Source organism: Eulemur rufifrons, chromosome 9 (genome assembly GCF_041146395.1).
Source record: "Eulemur rufifrons isolate Redbay chromosome 9, OSU_ERuf_1, whole genome shotgun sequence".
Classification (NCBI taxonomy): Eukaryota; Metazoa; Chordata; class Mammalia; order Primates; family Lemuridae; genus Eulemur; species Eulemur rufifrons.
In genome coordinates, this window is record NC_090991.1 from 33,928,650 (window position 1) to 33,946,718 (window position 18,069).

General features: G+C 49.9%; 1 protein-coding gene across 5 annotated transcripts in view; it reads left to right on the forward strand.

The window, feature by feature from the left end:
- The window catches only part of SPOP (speckle type BTB/POZ protein), a 66,721-nt gene extending 64,720 nt beyond the window's left edge, over positions 1 to 2,001 (forward strand). For all 5 annotated transcript variants that reach the window (XM_069481244.1, XM_069481247.1, XM_069481246.1 and 2 more), the window contains one exon: positions 322 to 2,001. In XM_069481244.1, the coding sequence (XP_069337345.1) occupies positions 322 to 466 (145 nt within the window). In that variant the 3' untranslated portion in view covers positions 467 to 2,001. The remainder of the gene's footprint in view (positions 1 to 321) is intronic.
- Positions 2,002 to 18,069: the final 16,068 nt, after the last annotated feature.

Below are 18,069 nucleotides of genomic sequence, written 5' to 3' on the forward strand. Positions count from 1 at the left end.
CACCTTCTCTTTACTGGCCTCACCTGTGACTACAAAGAACATTGACAATGTTGACAAGAGCCTGAGGAACATTCCATTTTTTGTTTTTGGGAGTATAGTGGCTCAAAATCCTGGTTTTCTGAATTAAAACAGCCATAACTCAGTCACGAGTCTTCACATTGTCTAACAAGCAAATTCTCACGCGTATTAAGGGTTCTGTTTGAGTGTTTCTTGCATCCATACACTTTACACCAAACACTAGAAAATTAGGCTATCTAGGTAGCTGTGCAGTCCATCTTTTGCTCACTCCCTTGGTAACCCTTCTCTCCACATTTCTCCTAGTCATGCTTCGGATGTCTTGGAGACCTCTGGGTGGAAGTCAATGGTGGTGTCACATCCCCACTTGGTGGCTGAGGCATACCGCTCTCTGGCTTCAGCACAGTGCCCTTTCCTGGGACCCCCACGCAAACGCCTGAAGCAATCCTAAGATCCTGCCTGTTGTAAGACTCCGTTTATTTTCCAGAAGCAGCAGCCACTGTTGCTGCCACTGACCACCAGGTAGACAGCGCAATCTTTGGAGCTTTTACTCTGTTGCGAGGGGAAAAGACTGCATTGTGGCCCCAGACTTTTAAAACAGCACTAAATAACTCGGGGGAAACGGGGGTGGGGGGAGGGAAGGACCCAGGACTCGGGGCTATTCAACCTAATGAAAATCCTGTCGCTGCGTCACTGTGTTCCCTTTGGCCTGGCCGAGTTTGGTACTGTGGGGATTCAGTTTAGGCGCTGGCCCCGAGGACATCCAGCTGGTGGTACTTCGGAGAAACCTGTCTGCATCTGACTGAGCAGAAGAAATTGTCAGGTGCCTGGAGCAAAAAGAAAAAAAAAAAAAAAAAAGAAAGGACATTGAGTTTTAAGAGAAGGAAAAAGGAAAGAAGAAAGGACTTTTGCAGAATTTCTCAAAAATCAGTTTGCGGATTCCAGTGGTATTTATATTGAGAGAAACAAATTTTAGTCCTTCCAACTGTGCTAAAACTTGGATATTTGTGAAAATTTCTCACCACCATACAAGTATCAGAAGAGCTCTCTTGTTGTGTTAGCACTTATTGTTTGCAAGAACAGAATACATCCTTTTATCCTTTTATGAAAAATGACAAGTGAAGGCAAAAGGGGAAGGAGGTTATTTGATCTGAAAGATGAGTGTTTTGATGTGGTGGCTTTTGCAAAGATCTTTATGGTGTTGAAAACTGGAAAAAATAATTCATCCAGAATTCATACTGTCTTGACAAGAACCATGATTCTCTGTTTTTAGATATTGTGGAAAATGTTTTTTGGCATTTTTCTCTGATTTTATTTCTCCTCCTGCCCCCCTCCCTTTTTCTAAAAAAATGAAAACAAAAAACATACAAAACAAAAACAGAACGAGAAGAGAAGAGAAAAGGAAATTTTATTACTAATGCTGTGTGAAAAAAATCCCAGCCCAGATTGCTCAGCTGTTCATACCTGACTTGCCGCCTGCATAGGAGCCAGTTCTGTTCCTTCTGACTAGCCCCTCTTCCGACAGGGGAGAACTTCCAAATGTTAATTTTTTCTTTTTGAAAATATAAATAATTACTATTTTGTACTGTGTGGTATCTCTGGTCTTTTGTTTCACTCACCTGCCTTATCTCTTGGGTCTGCGTTCCTTAGGGGATTTTGAAGTCCTGGTTTGATCCTTCAGCTTGCAGAGATTGTGTTTGAAATGTCCCGTAAGTAGTAGGGATTTAGTGAGTCTCCGTAACCTCGCGCTTCCTCTGTAAGCTATCAGCATCTGCCAGTCTGTGTCCTTCTTGAGTATCTCACAGTCCACATCCTGCTGAGGGATCAAGCCCCTACCTCTGCCAAGGCAAGTAATGGTCGTGGGCTTTTTCTGCACCCTGTATGTTTAAAGACCTACCCCATCTCCCTTCTCTTAACCAAATATTAAAAAAAAAAGCAGGGGACTTGAATTTGGAGATTTAAATAAAGGGAAATTATTGTCTCTAACTGGTTGGTTCTGTCATTGACTTGGTATGTTTCCAGAAAAGTTAATGTCTGAACTCCAGTGAGTGCATAAGAATGCTCTGGGGCTCCCTATCTGCCTTTTCATAGCACTGTTAGGACAGTGGGGTACACTGAAGATTCTTTATTATTCTTTATTCTTTATTATTTCTTCTTTATTTCTTCTTTATTCTTTATTTCTTATTTATTATTCTTTATTATTCTCTATATTATTTGACCTTAGATGGAGCTTAAATTTCACCTTCCATTTTCCTTCAATGGACTTTAGCCTTTGCACAATTTCCAATTTTCATTTATCTTACCACTTCTAGAATGGATAGATACCATCTGTTATTAATATACTCAAAGGCAGGATTTGTTTATTAGAAACCACTCCATTGTACTTCCTGGTTTCCTAAGTGTCACCTATATGAGGAAGTGCCCAGTTCTCCATGTGCTGGCTGCTGTCCTGTGCCTCCTTGATCCTGGCATTCCAGATCAGCCACAGATCCAGGGGTGGGGGCAGACACAGGTCTTCTCGGCCCGTATTGTCTTTCAGGTAACTGCGTTTGCTCTGCAATTCTCAGTTTTCAGTTAACTTTCATATACAGTATTTCATTTGAACTTCCCAACAACTTGATGAGTTTGGTAGAACAGGTGAGAGATAGCATCTTCCCATTTCACAGATGAGAGAAATTGAAACCCAGAGAAAAGACATGCTTGAGATCATGCAACTATTGAGTGCCAGATTTTCTAATGTAGTATCCTGCAGATTGTGAAATGAGCTGGAGGGAAGTTCCATTTCTGAAATGTTTAGGTATAAAACTGGAAGCAAACCTTCCTTCCTGTGGGAATAGTAAGAAGCTCTGGAAAGGTGCCTCTGCTGGCCTGTTCTTCAGAGGTTCCAGGAGGACAAACTAAAGATTTGCTTTCCTCTTCATTCACAGAAAGCTGTGGGTTGGGGGCTGGGTGGGTTCGGGGAATATGCCCTGAGGAGAGTAGCAGTCTGGGCACCTGGCTCCTAGCAGGATGAAATGAAGGTCTCTTCTGGGATTTTCAATATTTACGGAATTTCCAACGTGGGCTTTACTGTGGGCACAAAACCATTAGAATTTCAGGTTCAGGTGAAGCTGCTCGCTGCTTCTCCTGTCATTATTTTATTATTTCTGGACATGTTTGTTTTTGTTTTAAATGATACAGTTGAAGCCATCTGGTTAGGACAACATCAGAGCCCCAGCATACTGTTCATAAACCTCCCACTGCCGCAACCCCCTCCCTTAGCTCCCCCACATCTGAAATTTAATTCAAGTTAACTCCACAATCTGGGGCATGTGCTGTCACTGCAGAGATGTCCGTGCCAGTGGAACAGTTGGAGATTTCAATTCCACAAGGATATGGCTTATTTATCAAAACAATATTTCAGGCAAGTAGTTTCACAGAACCTTTGAGGGGTTGCAGTTTCGATCCAAATGGATTATCTGGCATCATCGCTGTCTCCCCTTGTCCCCTGTTGTCAGTCCCCCTATACATCTGGCCACCCATGGAAAATTTTCCCCATCCCTGTGTAAAGATTAAACCTCTGCATTGTCATTAGGCATCTCAAACACCTTTATGGGTTTTTAAAAATGTGGGTAAGATACGGCCCTCTTTTCTTTTTCACTGGTAAGGAAGGCTACTGGCCTTTTAAATCTTAAAGAGCTTCCTTTTTTTGTTGTTGTTTTTGGTTTTGTTTTTTTTTTTTCCTTTTTTAAATTACAGCCAGGAACATCAAGATCTTTCTTAGGCCAGAAGATCTCTGGCTTGACCACAGCTCTGCGCATTCATTTGTAAATCTGGTTTAAATCTATTGTGGGATCTCCATATTGTATGAGTCTGTGCAGATGAAAGGAAACAGCTTGTATGTTTATGAGCAGAACAACAAACAGAGAGGGAGTTGAGCTGCACTTTGAAACTGACTGTTGCTTTGTTCTGGCTCTTCAACTCCTATAAAAGAACATCTAAATCCCCCCAACATGACTATATTGGATCCTTTGGTTTCTCTTTGTCAAAGACAAATTCTTGGCTGGAGCTCAACCTTATTTTCCACAACTAATTATCTTTTTAATCAGTCTGAGCCCTGTGTGTTTCCTTTATCTCATGACTTTTCACTGAACTCTGCCCTACATCATTTAGATTCATTTCTAATGGTTTGCTGACTAATCTAACATTCAGGTGAGTATCATTGGACTGCTTTTTATGTACATATATGCACAAGGCGGAGGTGTTTTCCCCCTTTTAATTTCAGAGGTGACCGTGCCATGTTGGGGCCTTTGACCCAATAGGTGGACACCTCATGGAGACAGTAGCAAGAAAGCCAATGTAGGACGATCCGTATTTGGGATAATGAGCTGGAAGGACCAGAAGCTTTGACCTCCAGATGAGAGCAGAAACTTGAATGTTGTTGACTGATGGGATCTTTATGCCGCTAAGCCATTAACAAAATGATTGCTCCCCCTCAGTAAATCCTAGAATGCGGGAGTAGAAAGTAGCATCTGGAATACCGTTTGGTTCTGATTTTTGCAGCTCTAGGAAAAAAAGAATTTTAGACCTGAGGGAATTCAGTACAAGCAACAGAAATGATTAAGGAGTTGAAAGGGGATCAACTTCAGTGGAAAAATGTTATGAAGATAAAATATTAGTAACTCAAGTATGGGAATGTAGCACCAGTACCTGCAGTTTACGGATCTCACAGGAGTTCCGAACATTAGCTGGCTTATCTTGCACAACTCTTGTTCGTTCCAATTCTGTATCTTGGGAAGGTGGTGATATAACTTCCTCAAGGTCACTCAGCCTGGCTCTGAGCCAAGAAACAACAGAAGGCCAAGGAATAGCTTTGGGGTTTAGGCCCAGAGACCAAAGAGAAGGCAAAAATGCCTGGTAGAAAAGTGGCCACATCCATGCGAAATGCTCACTTGAAATGCGGAGAGCTTTAGCCCTTGCAAGACCCTTAAAGGTTGAGCTCTTGACAGATTGAAAGAAAAAAGAAGGGACTCCACATATTTCACCTTCTTTTCCTGTCTGAGAAAACAGACATCCAGGGATGTGAAGTGATATGCTAAAGGTCACAGAGATTACATTCCAGACCACTGATTGAGCAAACAGTTGCTGAGCACCTAGGAGGCCCCAGACATTGTGCTCGGCTAGGCCTAGAGTGGAGGGTGGGGTTTTTGCTCTACTAGCTCAGTCTAATGGAGAAGGCAGAAACAAATAAACAGGCCATAGAACTGAGGACTGAAAAGAAGCTACTGAATTTCGCAGTAAGGAGGTCAGGGGTTACCTTAGAGCAGTTTCAGTCAAATGGTGGAGGTAGAAGCCAAGACTGATGAGGAGGTAAGCAAACATAGATTGAGCACTTTGCAGAGTTAGGCAGAGAGGGAGGAAGGGACTCTCTTCCACTCTTAAGAACTTATATCTCAATCTTGTCAACACATTTGTTTTCTTTCTAGAAGTAATGGTGTACAGGATTTTCCGTAAAGTATGGATACTGTAGTAACTGATGTTTGTAATGAAAGTCATGTTCATAGAAAAATTATAGCTTTCAATTGAGAAAAGAAAACAAGTACCCTCAGTCCTTACACAGTTTTGAGAATGATTTCCACAGACATGTTTCTAGGAAACTTGTTCAGCCTATCCATCTTCCAAGTGAAAGTTGCTTCACACCTTAAAATGTTTTCATGGGCCAGTGGTTTGGTTCAGTGGTGTGCTACTAAAGGTATAACGTTCAGTTCCCAAATATGTAAGCCCTGAATGGTAGCATGTGCCAGTTTTCATGGTGTAACTACTCTAGCCGTGACTGATTTCAAATTACCAAGGTTACTGAACTTGTAGGTGGGAAGAGATGCGCAGCACAGCATCATCTCTATCTCCACGGTGGAGATACAATAGATGGAAACAGCCTCAAGAGCATAGATGCTAGTAAAATGTAAAATAATTAGGAAGAGATGGATTTTAACCACTTACTACCTTTACTAATTGTATGCTAATACAATTTCATTTTTAATAATAGATGTTTAACAACCAGCTCTCAAAATACATGAAAATTGTACCGATTGACTCTAGAGAGCCTGTTTGAACCATCTCCATCCAGCACACCATGGGTATGGTTTCAAATTTGTCCTCTGACACTTGTGTGCCTCATTATTTCCTGTTACCCCATAGCACCTTAAAATGCATTTGTGTAGTTTAAAGGCAAAATGAAATACTGGCTTTTCAGAAATCTAAAGATACATTGACATTGATACATGAACCAATAGCCATGTTATGTATTTTATTCTCTCTGGTTAAATCAACAGACTTTTATTTCTATTTCTTAGCTTTATTGGAAGTGTGTATTGTATGGAAACACTAATGAAAAATAGGCATCCCAACTGACAAGTTATCCAACATAATCTTCAGTAATTCCAGGGGGTTGTGGTCCCCATAGTGCATCCTTCCTACTGCATTACTCTGAACAAAAGTTTTTTTAAAAGAGAAAGAAAAGGGCATCTGAGAGTGGTCAGCGTGCCTGCCAATGGTTGATCCCCAAGGTCTTCCACTTCAACCAGCACTTGAGAATCTTTGCCTTGGTTTGGCTGTTTAAGAATGAGTTTCTACAGCCCTTTCAATAGTTCATTTATACATTCAATATACAATGTGCCAAGACCGTGCTGGTTTCTAGGGGTACAACAGAGAGTAAAACTAATGCTCTCTGCCCTAGTTAGAGCTTGGAGTCTAATGGGGAGAGAGTATCCTTAATAATTCCACAAATAAACAATGTCAAGGCATGGTAAGTGCTCTGAAGGAAATATGCAGGGTATGATGAGAGCCTGTTAGTGGGACCAATCTCATCCGGGGTATCTGGAAAAGCTCACCCAAGAAAGCAGCTTTTAACGTGAGAGCTGAAGAACAAGGAGAATGTCAACTTGGGGAGGCACATTCTACAGAGAATTTGCATCCATAAAGCCTGTAGGCAGGAGGGAGTTTGGTATGTTGTTCTAGGAGTCCAGGGAAGGCTGAGTGGCTGGAGTGGGCAGAGGAGTGACAGCAAGGTGGAAGCCACCCGGGGCAGGAGCTGCTTCTTAGGTACATTAGGAATAAGGTACGTAGACCAAGTGCAATGGGAAACCCATAGAGGAGCTTTAGGCAGGAGGGGATGATAAGATTTGCATTTTAGTAAGATCTCTGGCTGGAGTATAAGAAAGTTAATATTGGGCTTGGGGGTGGAAGAGGCAAGAGATAATGGCACTTGAAGTAGGAAGGTGGCAGAGCTGGAGAAAAGTAGATGAGAGAGATTTCAGAGGCAAATTTGGCAGAACTTGATGATGAATTGGAAAGAGTGAGGATGAAGAGGTTTCCGGTTCGTGTGACTAGATGAATTCACCAGAATAAAGTCCCATGGGAAGACAGACAGGCTCAAGGGCAGTTAGGTCATTGGTTTTATTTTACCTGTTAATTAGGAGATGCCTTGAGAAATCCAAATGGAGGTATCACGTGACTGTCGAATTTATGAGCTTAGAACTCAGAAGAGAGGTTGGGACAGGAGATGGTTTGGGGAGATACAGGTTTATAGCTGTCACTGAAACAGTGAAGTGTTAGGTCACCGAGGAGGAGTATGGAGAGGAGAGAAGGAGCCTAGGACTAAATCTTAAGGAATGCTTAAAGGCTGATAAAGGAAGATATGCCAAAAAGGAGGAGAAGTGGCCAGGGATCTATAGGAAGAAAATAAAAAAATTAAGAGAACCAAGACCAAAAAAAAGTGTTAAGAGTGTCAAATGCTGTCAAATAAGAGAAAAAAAAAAAAATCTCCATTGGAGTTAGCAACATGGAATTCATTGGTGACCTTAGCCAGGGCCATTTCAGGGAAGGGACCCCAACTGGGGTGAGGTGAGGAGTAGGTGGGAGGTGAGGAGCTGGAGACAGGGAGTGTAGGTGTAGACAAGTTCTTGAGGTATGGCTGTGAAGGGAAGGAGAGAGTCAGGACAGTCGCTGGAGGAGGAAAATGAGCAGAGGGGAGAGTTTTGGTTCTTTCTATAGGATGAAAGAGAGGTGGGCATCTTTAAAGCCGATGGGAAGGATCCAGTAGAGAGGAAGCATTTAAAGCTCCAAGGTCCAGTAGAGAGGAATAATCTATACTGTGAGGTTCTGGGAGTGCTGGAGGAGAAAGGGCTTAGGTAGGGACAATTCCTCTCTGGGCATGAGGGGAGTCCCACAGAAACAGGTGTGTCTGATACTGGGAAGTTGAGTAAGTTCACATCTGGTGACTTGCATGTTTTTTAGTACTAAGTAGAAACAAGGTCAGTGGCTGAGAACTCCTGGGAAAGGGTCGGGGGTTGGAGGCGTGCTGTGAACTAGCTGCTGAGGAGGGGTTGGTAAGAGCGCAGACAGCACTGAGGGCCAGCCCAGGCCGGTGTCTGGTGAGCACAGCATCTGGAGTCCAGGAGCCTGGCTCTCATCTCCCGCCACCACTTGCGATCCTGGCCAAAGCTCTGGCCTGGGTAAGCCTTGGTTTTCTCATTTGTAAAATGGGTATATCTCATAGATTTCTTGTGGGGAATTAGTGAGAATATACGTGTTACATCTTTAACACAGCACCTGGCATTGAACAATGGCTCCAGAAAGTAAACTGCTACTAATGTTATAGTTATTGCTACGTCATTATTGTTGTTTTTCTAAACTAAGCTATATATGGCTTTTTGAGTCCATTTCCTGTTAGGATTTCTTGGATTGGAATATAAATCTATGATGTGACATTGAAATGGGCACCTTTGGGAGTGTGGGAATCTCCTGAATCAGGATTCACTCTGCAAAAAGCATCCTGAGTAGATTGGCTAGCCTGGCGTCCTGCAAGCCCAGGTGTCTCACCTGTTGTAATATGTGGAGGAGAGAGTCCACAGGAGTCCCAGGAAGGAGTCAGCCTACACCAAATCTTTTGGTCACCTGGCAATTGCTCTTTCATTCTTTATTTATGATCTTCGCTCTCATCATTGTTATGATCTCCAAAAGTTAGGAGATCAGGCATTCTAGAAAGGAAGGTAAGAAGCAGGGCAGAAGCACTTTGGCTTGTAGGTGTAAAAATGAGGGTTGGGGCCGGGCACAGTGACCTGAGCCTGTAGTCCCAGCTACTGGGAAGGCCAAGGTGGGAGGATCGCTTGAGCCCAGGAATTCAAGACCAGCCTGGGCAACATAGTGAGACTCTGTTATAAAAAAAATAAAATTTTTTTTAAAAAAAGTGTTTGGGAGAGGAAGTCACCTGGGCCCCAGGAGCCCTGTTTCTTGAGCTGTTGCTGCCTTCTGAGTGGCCAGAGAATGCTGGATGCCTCCCTGCTAAACCAAGGCCACCTTCTCTACACCATCTTCCTCCCTTTGCTTCTCTTTCCTTTCCTTTCCTTCCTACTTCCCCCTGTGCTTCCCTCCTGGAACATGAAAGCATCCGTTTACTTCTCCCGTTTTCCCAGACATTTCTCTCCCAATCTCCAATCCTGCTCACCAGAGTGACATCTTGAGCCTGATCCTGCTGAATTTAGGAAAAAAACAAAACCTGCCTACAACTCACCCTCCAGTTCTTTCTTTTTTTTTTTTTTTTCCGCCCTCCAGTTCTGATCTCTGCTGAGATGTGGCAGATGGCAGAGCCTGACTGAGCGGCAGCAGGCCCCTCCCCTCCCAGGCCTGAGCGCTGCCCGGACTGGTAAATGGGGCATTTACATACCTTTCCACACTCTTGTATACCCCTTTCACCCCCTATTTACCCAAACCACAATCGTTCTCTTCTCCTGCGAGTGCAGCCTGGCAGAGTTTAGCTGCCTCTTCACCTGCGTCTCTTCCCTTCTCTTTCTCCCTGTCCCCGGGAAAGACTCCCGCAAAAGAAATTGAGTCCAGTCCAACTGTGAGTCAACAAGACTTACTGACCAGGCCCTGTGCACGTGGCCCTTCTCACAGTGTGGGAGAAATGGGTCACACAAAGCCCTGTCTCAGGGAATTCACCATGTGGCAGAACAGACACGGTCCTCATCATCGAGGGTACAGTCCAAGATAGGGACATGTTTCACACTCCCATTCACAGAGGGTACCAGCAAGGGACCGTGGGGCCTCCGAGCTGATGAGAAACCGGTCCACCAGCTGGAGGTGATGAGGAGGGGTGAGGAGAGAGGGGGGAGCTGGGCTTGAGCAGTGCAGGGTTCGGGGGCAGTGGGGCCAGGACCCAGGACTCCAGGCAAGGTAAGGCAGAAGGGTGCCTTTGGCCCGGAGAGTCCACTTGGCAGGCTGCTTTCTGGGTGTTCCACTGTGTGCTTCTAAATAAAGACCCTTTGGCTGCTCGTATTCTCTGAGCCTTGTGTTATGTTTACGGGTGCAGGACCAGAGGTGAGTCCACAGGTGAAACCGCTCGATGCGCCGTAAGGGGCCTCTGGAGTGCCCGCACCAGTGGGATTCTGGGCCCAGGGAGTAGTAGGAATACAACCAAGTGCCCCATTCTTGGCCAGAGTCAAGGAAAACCAAAGTGGATTCCTTTTTATAAGTGTATCTTTTCTAGACATTATAGACTTCTGACCTCCCCTAGGGGTTTTCTTCCTGTACATTCATCCTGCAGCAAGGAATGATAGAGCCCATGGCCACTCTCTCTGCCACCCACCCAGGCTTGGCAGGAGCAGGGCGGGCTACACCGTGGGGCTGCGATCCCAGCAGTTCGTCCTGAGCACCGCCCCTGTGCCTAAACGTGGTCCCGACTGCTTTACATGCTCCAACTCTCAACAGCCCCCTGAGGGGGGCATCCCCACTTTCCAGGTGGGGAAATTGGAATGCACGGATTTGAATGTAGGCAACCAGGCTCCAGAATTGGTGGCCTCAACCACTGTGCTACACAGCCCGCCCTGAAGAAAGAGAAACCAGCCCTCTCCTGCTCCACGATGCCCGGGCGCCCCAGTGGTTGGGCAGATGGCCATGATCTGACACTGACATGGTACTCACCGTTGACTGGGCCAGTTTGTCCCTCACAGCGATCATGTGAGCAGGTGGTGGGAAGAATTGCCATCTAAGGCCCAGAGAAGCAAGGCCGCTGGATTAAGTTTACACAGCAAGTAAGATCAGACAAGCTCTCTTCAGACACGTTGGAGCTGGGCATGGCCTTGCCTTCACCCCAACGCGAGGGCAGCCCAGGCTCCCGGGACACAGTAGGCCATTCTCTCCCAAGCCGTGAAGGGGCTCTGGGGAGAGGAAGCCTGGTATCGTGGAAAGAGAAGTTACTGGCTTGGGAGCCAGTCCTATGACTGAGTAATGCAGGGTGAGACCTGCCCCCCACTGTGCCCCAGCAGCTAACCTGGGTCTCTGAAGACCTTTCTAGAGGAGACAAAATACAGTAGCAGGGACAGGTGGGCAGAGGGGTGCGCCAGCGCTGACAGGCCTCCATCCTCTCCCGCCTTCACCCTTCCTGCCCTACCCGCTCTTCCAGCCCGGAGGACCCGGGAATGTTGGAGTGCAAACCGTGCAGCAGCTTGTCTTCCTGTTGCCACTTCCTCTCCCACGCTGGCGGAGAGCAGGCTGTGATCACGCCTCAGCGCGGCGTCCAGCGAGGCTCGGCAGGGACGACCTCCCATGTGCAGTTGGATGTGCCAGGACACCTGCGCCCAGGTGGCTTATTAATGACACCTCAGAGGACCTCAGAGGAAGAGCCGTCCTGCCTTGGGGAGACTCCAGACCAGTGCACGGGGGGCACACAGCCCCGGCCCTCAAGGAGTCTCCAGTCTGGGGGCAGACAGCGCCTGGTCCCAGGCTCAGAGGGGACATCCGCATTTCCCACTCTGAGAGTCCCCGCGTTGGCGGGTACACAGCTCCAGAGGCACCCCGGTCCACACATGGGGGCAGGCCCTTTAGAGGCTGTGGATATTAGGGGATAACAGAGGAGGCAAGATGGCACGGGGAGTTGAAGCAGGATTCTGGAAAAGAGGAAGTGGGTGGGAAGGGTGGGAGAGCAAAGGCCAGGTATTGGGGGGGGGGCGCTTATTCAATAATGTAAAATACAGGAGAAGCTTTGAGGTGTGGAATGGCGGCAGAGCCTAGTGGGTCCAGCTCTTTCCCTTGGGTTTCTCCTTTCTCTGGGGACTTATTTCAACGCCAGCCACTGATATCACACCTGCTCCCATAGAGCATTTCTCTTCCTTTAAGGCCATGGCTCAAATGTGAATCAAAACATCTTCACCTGGATCTCCTGGCCCAATGGAGACCAGCTGGAACTTTCAGAGGCTTTATTAAACAGTATGTATTGAATGAACAAGTACTAAGGCAGAACAGAAGGCGTGCTAACGTATTATGTCCACAAAACAGCCCAGCTCATAAGTCTGGGTTTCTGAGTCTGCAAGGCTTGGCAGGCTGTGGCCCAGCCTTGGTGCCTTCCTTCCACCTCCACAGGGAGAAGCCAGCTGAGGCCCAGCACCATGGCGGGGGTGGGGTGGGGCTGTCCTTGCTAGACCCTAAAAAACCGCAGGGGTACAACTTTCCTTTGGTGGATACAGGGGTACTCTTGTTTCTTAAGCCAGGCCATTCAGGAGATGTCAGAACCATGCCTGCTCCTCCCCAGAGGGTCCCGGGCAGGGGCAGGGTCTGGAGAGGGCTCAGACCTGCCCCTAACGTGCTGTGCTGGTCTCAGTGTAAGCACAAAACCAACACTGACGGCTTCAGGCCAAGAGCCTGGCACTCTGCTCCCAAGGACCTCACTTGCTCCCCTCCCCTGTTTGGCTGTACCCTACAGACAAAGCCAGAAGCCCGGGCCGCGCTGTCTATTCCATGATGCTTGTGCCCATCACGGTAGGAGAAATGCCTCCAACCCTGGATTCGCTGAGTGCTGAAAGGGCAGCCCCTACTCTACCCTGTCAACAAGCGTCCCTCCCGTCACAGGCCCCTTTTGCATTGGACTTCCAAAGCTGTGTTGTTGCAGGTAATTAAAGGGTTTTAATTAAATTAGGATCCCATCTGGCTGGGATCAGTCAGGCCCTTAACAAGGATTGTGTGTCACCAACATCAGAATGTAGATGGGGACTAGACGTGTGGGGGATGAATTTGAGGACGGGAGGCCTTTCCGACAGGGGTAGAGAATCCTTCTGAGCCCCTCGGGGGCTCCCTGCAATGGACCAGCGACTTGTTCCACCTCCAGAATGGCGGCTGTGTGCCTGGACGCAGCCTTTCCCCAGGAGGAGGACTACTCTGGTGTGTGGCAAGATACGTGAGCATGCTCAGTTCTACCGTCGAGGAAGCTGAGGCCCACGGGAGTGAAGTGATCAAACACATCCGTTGAATCAGGCAGAGCTAGAAGTAACTGCAAGAACTGGAGACCCAAAGAACAGTGGCTTAAATAAGGAAGGTATTTTATTTTTCTCATAAAATCTGAAGGTAGGTAGCCTAGGGCTGGTATGGTATTTCTATTCCACAAAGACCAAGACTTCTTCCGGGTCCCTGCTCTGCCACTGCTAGGGTGTGGCTCTTATCCCCATGGTTGATGATGGCAGCTAGAGCTCCAGCAGTCACATTCATATTCCAGGCAGCAGGATGGAGGGTGGAACAAAGAAGGGGCAGGGGGTGTATATCAACTGTCTTAAGATTTCTGGAAGTTGCCATATAATCCTTTGGTTTAAATGTCACTGGCCAGATCTTAGTCATATGACCATATCTAGGTGCAAGGGAGGCAGAGAAATGTATTTATTTCAGGCAACCATATGCCCAGCTAAAAACTGAGGATCCCGTTACTAGGGAGAAAGGGGAAATGGATATTATGGGACAATTAGTGGTCTCTGCCACACGCATCATGGGGCAGAAGCAGGACAGGACCCAGGTCTACCTCCAGCCTGGGGCCCTTCCAGCTCTCCATACCAGGAGAAAGGCTGAAGTCCACGTAAATTCATCTCCAAAGACAAAGGAAGGAAGAGGTAACATTTTGGCGGCAACTCATTTCATTTTCCCAACAATGCACCAAGGTAGGTAGAGCCCTAGTTTTTCACATAAGGAGGCTCTGGGAGATTATGTCGTTTGTCCAAAGCCACCCATCTAATAAATTACAGACCCAGGACGAGGACTCAGAGAGACCTTCCTGCAGCACCCATGTTGCCAGTTCGTTGGCAGCCTCTGTGGTTCAGGAGGAGCCAGCTTGTCCCTTGGGGCCACCTAGCCAGGTGGCACTGTGATGAGGAACTGGGAGGCCTTGAACTAGACATGCTTCACTTGAATTATTATCAGGTCAGCCTTTGAGCTTGGCAGGCCAACAGCAAACAGGATCCCTGTGGAACCAGAACCCAGCCCCCAAGTGGTGAGTGCCAGGTCTCCTCTGGCATTTGTGCCTTGGTGATGTCAGCTGCCACTCCAGGACTTTGACATAATCAGCAGGTGCCGCCCCCACCCCATCTTGCCTCTGCCTGGTGGGGCTGGTGGTGCCTCTCCTCAGCTGTCCCCCCAGCCCTCGGTTCTCCTGGCAGGACCGCAGGACTCAGAGTCTCCGGAAGTAACATTTCTCTCTCCCACTCCCAGCCATGACATTGGATCACTTCCCAACACAGAGCAACCGGTTCATCGTGTCTCCCACAGCCCCGCTACCCACTCGATGAGCCAGGTCCCCGGTCACCCCCTGCCTTCAGCTGCCTCCGCCCCCACAAACACACCCCCCAGCTTCCCTACCCACCCGCCCACCTTGTGCAGCTCTGAGCCACGGGCCTCGCTGCCCGAGTCTGCCGCACGCAAGGTCACTGGCATTGCTGCCAAGGATGGGGAAGGGGGTGACTCAGTTCCCGCTTGCTCATCCCAGGGAAGGAGAATAGTGGGGGGCGGGGACCTGGACTCCTGTTCGATTCAGCCTTCAGCTTCACCGAAAGGCTGAGTCAGCACTGCTGCCAGCTGCCCTAACCTGTGTCCCTCCTAGTAACGTCACAGACTGCGAGGAAGGTTCACCCCATCGGAGACGGGAACACTGACGCCCAGACAGCACCTTCCTGTAAAGCCGAAGGGCAGAGCAGCCTTCCCCCTTCTCTGTCCTCAGAGACCCCCGGTCTGAGGGGCCATCCAGCCCCTGCCCTCAGGGAGTCCTCCGTCTGATGAGGGAGCCCCAGGTGCTCCTCAGAGAGTCCCCAGCCTGGTAGGCTTGTCCCAGAGGCTCCACTCTGAGGGAGGGGACAAGGCCCCTGCCCAGGGGGCAGCCCCCCAGCTGGGCTGAATGGATGGGCCTGAGGAGATTTCTGGCTGCCCTGAAGGGCGGTGGAGGAGGGTGGGGGGCAGGAGGTTGCAGTGTAGACCCGGACCTTCCCTGGGGTGGGGGTGGGGGTGCTCCTTCCTGAGGAATCTGCTCTCCTGTGAGTGTTTGCGTGGTGGCAAGGGTGGGAGGTCAGAGCACAGGGTGGTGACTGGGGGTCCCTCTCCACAAGGGACACCTGAGCACATTGCCAAGGGGGCAGAGGTGGGTGTCTTCCTAGCCAGAGGAAGTCGGATGGGCCCCTTACCCTTGGCACAGGAAGTATCTGGCAAGGATAGCAGGGACCAGAGGCTATTCCTAAGAATTAATATTTGGGAGGAAATCTGTTAGCAAAATCCGAGCTGAGGAGAGCAGTCGGGTTACTGCGGAAGGCAGAAGAGGAGGGATGAGGCGGCAGAGTGTGCATGAGGGTGAAATGAAGTTATTAAAATGAACCCACCCCCTGTGCAGGCAGAACTGTGTGCCAGGCAGGCTGGGCCCTCCAGCTGTCGGCAGCATCTGGCTCTCCACAGGAGGACAGGGGCAGGAGGGGGTGGGTCAGAGCGCCCCCAGGCCCTGCTGAGAGTTCAGCCAGGCCAGGGAGGGGAGGGTGCCCAGGGCCACCAGCCCCACTGTTCCCCCCTCCTTCGCTGCAGTCCCCTCGCTGGGTGGCGGTGCTCCTGGATGTGTCCGGTGGGCGTCCACAGGTGGAGAACACTCCAGATTCCAGCAGCTTCAGGCCTCCCATGGCAGAGCCCAAGTTCCTGGGCCTCCTTGGACTTCCCGGCATCTGTCTCCAGGGTGGAGGGGGTGGGTGTGTCTCCAGTCTGTGCCCAGGACAGCTGCTCCGGGAAGCACGGTGCAGGGAAAGAAGCTGGGAGGGGAGCGTGAGCATGAGTCATTCGCCCTGTCTGGGTCACTTCATACAAGGTGGGGCTGCCACAAGGTGGCCTCTAAGCCCCGCTGAGCTCTGCACTGCACTATGTGAGGGGACTGTCCCTGATGAGCGCTGGTAGAAAGGGGTGAAAGGCTAGGAGCGGCAAGACCATCTTACCCTCACGCCAGGACTCTCCCCTCTGTCCAAGAGAGCAGACCTAGAATGAGCGACCTCCAGAGAGGCACAGTGACCTTGGTAGTGGGCGCTTCCGCCCTCCCTTCACTGCGGCCCAAAGGGCCCAGCTAACTCCCAGACCAGGTGGCCGGGCGGCCGTCCTGGGGCCATCCTCCCGCCTGGGGGCAGGGAAGGGCTGCCCCACTGCCCCCCAGCCTGTGCCTTCAACTGGCTCGTTTTCAGACTGAAAACCCAGTACCGCGTATTCTCTGCAAGGACTCTTCCCCAGGAGAAGGAGATGGAAATGGCAGCAGGCAGAGAGCATCAGAGCTGTCCCCGCATCCTGCGGAGCCAGAGCCAGAAAGGAACTTAGAAGTCATGTGAGTGGTTCTCAAAGTGTGTTCCTGCGGCAGCGGTGCAGACATGGGCACTCACTAGAATTTCAAAATCTTAGGCCCCACCCAGACCTTCGGAATCAGCAACTCTGAGGCAGGACCCAGAAATCTGTTTGAACAACCCCTCTAGGTGGTTCAGATGCTCACTCACCTTTGAGAACCACCAGGCCGGGCAAGGCCCGAGTATCACAGAGGAAGACACGGAAAGAAAGCCAGAGGAGGATGGACGTGGCCAAGGCCACATAGGAAAATAATGACAGAGCTAGGACCCCACTGGGCACCAAGGGACACCCTCATCTGGCCTGTCCCACCCACTAGCTCCTCCTCCCTGAGCTGCTATGGCAGATGCCACCCCCTGATCCCCCCACACCAAGCACTCGGGTCTCCGGTGCTGATCAGAGAGCCTGGACACGGGGCTGGAGAGGGACGTGCTGAGGTCTTCACTGAGCCCTGGCTGGCTCCAAGGGCCACCAGAGTCCTGCTGCTCCAGGCCCCAGCAAATGTCCTACAGCCATCTGAGGAATGCTGGCTGGACCGAGGGGTGCCGGGGCCCTTTCCCTGGACAAGTCGGAATCCGGCGCCAGGGGCAAGATTTATTTCCTGCTCCGAGAACAAGATTCTGCACACAGAAGTCGGCAATCAGGTGATTTCACAAGACTTCCCGCCCCTCCCCCCACCCCCAGACAGACACACGGAACAGACAAGCCTTGCCCTGCCCCCTGCTGCTGGCCCTTCCCTCTCCAGGAGAGCCCCAGGCTCCCAGGTGACGCTGACTGTGGAGGGACCACCCTGTGGGACAAAGAAGCTCCCAGAGGAGCCAGCAGGAGGGTGGGGTGGAAGAGGGACACACGGCACACAGATGGGCTTCCACTTGTGGCCTTAACGCTGAGGACCCCACCGTCCTGCCTCAGCGTAAGGACAGGCGTGCCATCAGCAAGGGGGTGGGCGCAGTGGGGAGTGCTGCCAGGAGAGGGAATTTTGGAAAGGGGTGGCCTAGCTGGAGACACGTGGTCTATTTGCCAAGACATCAAAGACCCCGAGGGTCACCACTCATGCTGTGCTCAGTGCAGGGCAAGGGGCTCCAGGCTGCCCACTGGGCTGGGCTGGACAGCTCCCAGGAAGCCCTGTCTCAGCTAGCCGTCCTAAGGTGACAGGGTGTCCACACTGATGAAATCCCCCTGCTGCCTGTTAATGTCCTCTCTCAGGATGGCAGGAGCCAAGGGTGTAGGCTCCTCCCATGACTTGATCTGGGGCCACACAGGTCTGCCTGCCCTGGGAGGCCGCACAGAGAACCTACTCCTCCTCCAGCGCGCCTGTGTTCCTGTCGCTCCACAGCCTCAGGTTGGGGCCAGCACTTGGGACCCCCTTCCCTGCCACTTGAGACTTGGTCCTGGACCCACTTGGCATCTCCT